This window comes from Merops nubicus, unplaced genomic scaffold (genome assembly GCF_000691845.1).
Source record: "Merops nubicus isolate BGI_N331 unplaced genomic scaffold, ASM69184v1 scaffold18092, whole genome shotgun sequence".
In the NCBI taxonomy this organism is placed as follows: Eukaryota; Metazoa; Chordata; class Aves; order Coraciiformes; family Meropidae; genus Merops; species Merops nubicus.
Genome location: NW_008594453.1, coordinates 16,300 through 23,124, shown reverse-complemented (window position 1 = coordinate 23,124; position 6,825 = coordinate 16,300). Strand labels below are relative to the sequence as shown.

The following is a 6,825-nucleotide window of genomic DNA, read 5'->3' as shown; positions in this document are numbered from 1 at the left end:
GAAAATTAAGGAAAAAATCTGATGGAGCAGATCACTTCAACATTGTCACAAAGAGCCCAAACACCTTCAGGCTGTCTGCACCAAGCTCACCAAGCAAGGAACATACCCACCTCCACAATGTCATCATCAAACAGCAACCAGAAGCCATGGCTCTTCACAATGGTGATGTAATGGCCACGGTTTGGACCACTGCCAGAAGGAAAAACAAAGGATTGGAGACTTATCACTCTTAAGTCCACCAAGGCAGGCACTGCTCTTCCACACAACTCCAGCTATTACTGGCAGAGCTGATTTCCAGGCTCTTCACACTGCCTAATACTATTCACAACATTGTTTAAGTCCTTAGACTTTGCCAAATTCCTTGAATTAAAATTTCTGTCTTTGCTACTTGCCAAACACAATATATTCAAAATGCACCACATTGTGTTTCATATAACCATTCATATACTTCAAAAAACAAAAGTAAAAGCCTGTTATTTTTGTCACTGTTTTGTTGCATTCACCACTGCTGAGTATTTTGACCACTGCTCAAACAATGTTAATGACTGTCTGCAGTGTCTGTTAATAACTGGCTTTGAAAGAACCTACACTGATATCAACTAAAGAAAAATAAAGTACTTCTGTAGTACTTCCAGAACAAATTGTATACTTAAATGCATTACCTGTCACAGAATGAAACTGCTTTGTTTAGAGCAACTAAATGAGAAGTAAAACTACAAGGGCAAATATTTAAAACAAGTTCTGATAACTCAAATATTTAGAAAATACAGTTTCTTTTAAGCCTTTGGTAAGCTCTTAGTATGAAGTGAAACCACAGGACTCTTAAAAGCCCCATGTAAGACACCAAGTTTGAGAAGAAAAAGCCATTTATAACATCTAAACTGTTAACCACTGTTGTTAAAACACACAAATGTAGTTACAGGTATAGCAAAAAATGCACAGAATGAGATCTTAAAATGATAAAAAGAAACAAAAAATAGTACAACTATCACCACAGAAATCACCTAGAATTCTCTGCAGTTTATTTATACTAAATCTATGGAATATTAATGTGTTGATTATCTTGTCTGGCTCCTCACAAAGATGTTTCAAAACATTTCTGTGCTGTACTAACTTATTACTTTAACACTTACAGTTAATTTTTTGCCTACCATGTCTGCTGTTTTCCTAGAAGTGCTTGCACTTTTTTCCACTTTGCTTTTAAAAACAGAATTAGAGGCACTACAACAACAACAAAAACGTAATAAAGAAAATAAGGGCTTTTTTGTTTTTAAAATCAACAGTACAGAGTTTATTCCACATGGTGGCAGCAGCTTCTAAAAAAACTCCCATGGTTGAGCAAGCAGCAACATGAGAAATGTAACTTCATCCTATTCTAGCAAGTGTTTTTCCCAAGACCTGTTTTTATTTCATTTAGCTTTCCTGGAAAGTAGAGTTTGGGGTGGGGTTTTTGTTGGGGTTTTTGTATTTTTTTTTTTTTAAAGACTGCTCACTTCAATAGAGCTCAAAGACACAATTTGTCTGCACTGTCACCACATTTGATAATGTGATAAAAAAAAATCATCACTGAAAGCTGATACAAAGGCAAACCTGAGATTGTGCAGTCAGAAATGAAAATTTACAATAGTAAAAATGTAGGAAGAAAAGTCTGGAACATTTTTTAATTAAAAATAAATTAAAATACTTGTGGACAGCAAGCTCTGACGTGGCCTAGCACGCTCCCATAGGGGCAGCCACTATACTCTTATAAAACGGATGACTGACTCCTTTTAAATCTCAAAGAATAGCATTTAAGGTCAAAAAAAATCCACAAAATCCACATACCTGCCACAGTGAACGACGACAGCCACAAGGTCATACATTCTGTCAGGGTTTGTAGCATCTCCTGAAGTGTTGAAGAGCCGGAGCTCCAGGGGAAAGACTACCCTGTAGGAGAGTTTGGTGTATCGATGCAGCTGGTCCATATACTTGAACCTTTTTAAGTGCAGAGCTAGAATCATGGGCAACTTTTTCACTCTCATCCTGAATCACAAAAAAATATGTTAAGCAATGTATTAGCACATCATCTAAAGCAAAGCTTTGTTCAAGAACAGTTTCAATAGGAATAAGTTTCTTAAAAGGCATCTAAAGTGTTGAAGATTTTCCAAAGGCTGCTTTCCTCATGTATATTCCAGGGAGAATAGGTAATATTTATTCAGAAAGATTAACTACACAACTGACATCTGAATGCAGGACAACTGCCTGTGTTGAAAACACAGATTTTTCAGCACATCAATGGGAAGAAAGAGGTGGAATAAATCTGTCTTGCTGCTCTGGCTGTGACCAAGGATGAGGCGAGAAATAAGATTTTTGTATATAGTGTGGCTAGTGAAAGCAGATGGGATGGTTTTCAGTGGCTTTAAGCTGATTAATGCTAACTGGGGAAAATGTGAATGTCTGGAAGCACCAGATATAAGCTCTTCTGGGAGGAATGTAAAATTAATCTTTTCATTTCTCTCTGATAAGGTTGCCACAGAGTTACTTGGTCTCTCCCCTCTTCCTTACTCTCTTCCCCATCAAACACAGATCTAAACAGTCTTAAGTTTTCTGTTTAACTGAATTCACAAGGTGTATTTTTCCAGCAGCTGCCTATTGGAAGAGAACATTTACATCAGGCTGATTATTTTATTTTATTATATATGCTTCTATGAGAACCTTACCTCTTCTGTGCTTCTTGTTTACTGCGGCACTGCTCACAATAATATTTATATTCACTGCATAGAGTTTCAGTATTACTAAACCCTCTGTGGAAATGAAGGAAAAGCCAGATAAGCAGGGATATTCAGCCAGACCATCCAGTTTAAAGTTACTGCTAATCATGCTGAGAAAAACCCAAGCAAAGGGTTAAATTCCTTTTATTCGTATCGCTCATACCTCCCAAAAATGTTTTAGGTGTATTTGTCCCAGTCTTGGGATGTAGTATCAATGTTCAGCTGGAAAAATCTGGAAATTACACCCTGAAGTATTAACTGCATACCTTCTAGGCAGGAGGCAAACACAATAGGTAATAAACAGCAATAAGGTGACTGTGTTTTGTTTCCAGAGGTAGCCACTCCCACATTTTCTTTGGTGGCAGATATTAAATTTTAAGACCTGCAGCCACTAGCCATTGACTTGCCCAAGTCTGGATTATCTTTCAGCTCCTAGCAATTATACATCCATTATCAGCTATTAAAAAGCCAGATGCTGTAAGCAACTTGTAGTATCCTAGCAGCTGATAAGCCTTGGATTTAGCAGTGAAGTACATGGAATAAATATCTATCCAAAAAATAAAAATTAAAATCTGGCCACAAACATCAGGACCAGACAAGTGAAATGCATTAAAAATATTCAAATAAACAAGAATCTACTGTGAAACCAAGCATACCACATTTAGTTTTTTTAAAACCTGACTATATGACATAACAAGTTAAAATACCTATGAAAAAGTGAAAATCTATCTTAGGTACCCCTAAGAAATTGTTGTGCTCATTAACTACTAGGCACCACTAAGAAAGTAGGAGCTTCAAAACCTCACAATAAAGATAAAACAAACAGCACTCCAGACAGAACATCCTTTACCACAAGACAAAGCCTACAACTAAGCCAGGCTCCTTCCTTCTGACCCAGGGCAGGTATTTTTTTCCATTCCCAAATATTTTCATTTACCTTAGGCAGTGTGTAATTGATGTATTTTGTTCCACATCAACCGACAGATCCAGAAAGTCCTCATCTTTGCTACTAACCTTGAAAAAAAAAATAAGAAGTATTTTGTAATGGTTTAGAACTGGCAGATTTCTTTCAAGTGTTTCTGGAATGGTGCAGAATCCATCGTTGGGAGTAGAGAGCTTTGTGATAAAAAAGTAAATATACACACAAAGGCCTTTTCTTGAGGTAAATTAAAACTGAAGAAATAATCTGGTGTGCTGTAACAATCCAGGGAGGAATATTAAAACCCCCAAAATATAACAAAAAAACTAAAACCCAAGAAAAGAGAAAACACACAAAAAAAAAACCCAAACCGAATAACCCTTCTTGCAAAACATCTCTCCCCCTTGAGACTTCAAGACACAGCTGCTGAAGTTTGGTGGGAAAACCAAGGTTTTAACCCCTCAGAGCTCTCAGAGCTGGAGAAGGCTGAACCATATTCCACCCTGCTTTGTAGACTGACCCAGCTTTCTGCTGCATTTCAGAGCTGAACAGTAAATGCCCACAGGAAATGCAGGAACAGGCGGATGGGTTTTCAATTACAGGGGTTAGCAGTTAGGAAACCCATCCTTCCATCTGTGGAACAGACATTTCATTTCAAAATGCTCTAGACAGAATCTTATTAATGTCATTTTTAGAGCTTCTATTCACCACATTGCTGTAACTTCAGATTTAAAATGCCAAGAACAGTCGTTTCAGTTGTAATCACTTCTTTTTTTTCCTCTACACATCTGGGCTTTCATTTTTTTTAGAACTATTAAATCAGACTGTGTGACTAACTACAAATTCCTGGTCTGAAGGTGGTGTGATTCTTCTGGTTCTAGACTTTGTGGCACTTCTTTTGCTCGCCAACAGAGTGGCTATGGACCAGCACCAAGAGGCAGAGACTTCCAGTTCAAGAAATTCAGTTAATCCCAGAGTTAAATAAATAGTGAGCAATTCTCATGTAGAAACACAACAGAAACTATCAATCACTGACACAGGTAATAACATGAAGACAAAGAGGCAGCTTGTATCAGCCAGGTGCAGACTGCCTTGATGGAAACAGGGAGGAGGAACAGAAAAAACACTGTGCTTTTTCTGAGAAACATACCTTAATGAGTATTGGTTTGAACATAGAGGTGATAGTCATAAAATAGGCTACGCTCCATATTTTAATAGAGAGAGTGCAATTTCATCTACCCTAATAAATGAAAAAGTGTGCTTAGTATTAGGGAAAATGATCCAGAACCTGGGCAAAATCTAAGAGGTTTGGTTTTGTTTTAAACGTACAGCCTCACAGTTAAGACATCTGGTTTCATTGGTTAGTGTTCCTTGGAAGATTTCGTGGACCCACGTCAGATCAGTCTTGTCTCCTTCTTCACTCTCAATGCTGCCATTCTGCAGTTTGCCATTCTGCTTCTCCTGCTTCTTCTCTTCTTGTAATAAGTCAGCAATAGTGTTAAGTAGGTAGTTTAGGAATTCGTGTGCATCCTGCTGCATGTAATTATCAAATAATTCTGGAAAGAGAGAGATCAAAGAGAATGAAATAAATACAGAGTTCATCATATCAAGCTATTATGCTTTTAATGATCAGTGTGTGCCCTTCCCCCTTCTCTACCCTGTTATACAACTGTGGGTTACACTGTTAAGAATCCTGGAAGATTGTACTTGGTTGTTCTCACAAGGGATGTTAGGTTGCCCTCACCTGTTCCTCAGGTTACAAGCAACAGGGAGCTGAGAAATAACACAAAGGAAACTTAGTTTGGGCATTTCTGGGAACTGAAGAAAACTGTGATTGGTTTTAGGGTTGCTTTGGGGTGGGTTTTTTTTGTTGGTTTTCTTTAGGGAGGGAGAGGAATAAAGAAATTCAGATGTGCTGCCTTGGGCTATTAGTTCATTAAGCCCAGCATCAAGGGGCAAAAATCCCCTACTACAAGTTTGTTATCTTTTCAAGTTCAAGCAGAGGTAATAAATCAACATACAGAACTTTTCCTCACAAAGTAGCCCTGGGAAATAACCACTGGCTCTCACTTAAGGAATTTATCCTACCACAAATGTAAGAAAGCAGGTTAAGAGTGGTTAAATCTCCTCAGAGAGCTCAACTTTGACCAACTCTACGAGGTCTTTTCAGCCCATGACAGTTTCTAGCAGGGACCTGAAGTGTGCTGACTTGCAGCAGAGCTCTGCAGAACACAAGCCAGCATGGGGCAAGGGGAGTAGGGAGACTTGTGTACATGCTCTGGACTCGGTCTAAGCAAGCACAGAGACACAGATATGTGGATAATCCTCTTACAACCCAGCACAGTTCTGATAGAATCTCTGTTCTACGCTACAGAAGTGGTCAAATTCACACCCCAAACAGGAGTCCAAACATTTTCCAGAAATCTGTTAAAACCTGACAATCTGGACTCACTTAAAAAGGAAGTTGTGGTTACGATTTATACTTTTAAAAGTTCCCAAGGCTTAAATCTGCATTAAAAAAATCTCAATTTATTCATTTACCATTTTCCTTCCTCAATCGGGAAATAAATTTCTTGGGTGGGATGACTCCCACCTTCTTCTTTTGTGTAGCAATACTGTTGAAGAGATCAGAGAGGCATGTCAGGAGGCTTTCCTTCTTTCGAGGCTGCACTTTGTATGCCAAAACTTTTTCCCGAAATGGACGACAAAAATAAAGTGCCTGTAAGACTGAGTTGCAGTAGCAGGTATTGCCGAACTGGTCAAAACAGAACAAAAGGAAAACAAATGTTTTCATATTAGGTCTGTTAAAAAGTAAAAGCAGAAAGAGGCTGCTCGTTAAGAATGTCACATACTGAAATGGAAAAGGCGTCTGTCAGAGGTCATTTACTGGGGGAACGCTAGGAGGTGTGGTGTAAAAGAGTCATCCTTGTATCATCACGGCTGGTAAGGGCAAGAAAAGGAAGAGAAGGCAACAGTCATGGCAAAACTAGGCACAAAAAGCAGGAAATCACTGACAAAAAATCCCAATGAGGGCTCGTCACAAAATCAAAGTGTCTGGAGACACAGCATGCTACCAACCCTGATGGGGAGAGCCTGCTGAGGATGATGTGGGGGGTGCCAGTGACACAGTGGGATGGAGGGACAGAAAAAGGAATC

At 38.7% G+C, this 6,825-nt stretch overlaps 1 protein-coding gene across 1 annotated transcript in view; it reads right to left on the bottom strand.

Annotated features, from left to right (window-relative positions):
- The window catches only part of LOC103768644 (ubiquitin carboxyl-terminal hydrolase 12-like), a gene marked incomplete at its 5' end in the record, with an annotated part of 15,652 nt that overhangs the window by 4,706 nt on the left and 4,121 nt on the right, over positions 1-6,825 (bottom strand). Inside the window, 6 exons of the mRNA XM_008935796.1 lie at positions 111-189; positions 1,825-2,022; positions 2,700-2,783; positions 3,688-3,764; positions 4,999-5,225; positions 6,211-6,424. Of these exons, the coding sequence (XP_008934044.1) occupies positions 111-189; positions 1,825-2,022; positions 2,700-2,783; positions 3,688-3,764; positions 4,999-5,225; positions 6,211-6,424 (879 nt within the window). The remainder of the gene's footprint in view (positions 1-110; positions 190-1,824; positions 2,023-2,699; positions 2,784-3,687; positions 3,765-4,998; positions 5,226-6,210; positions 6,425-6,825) is intronic.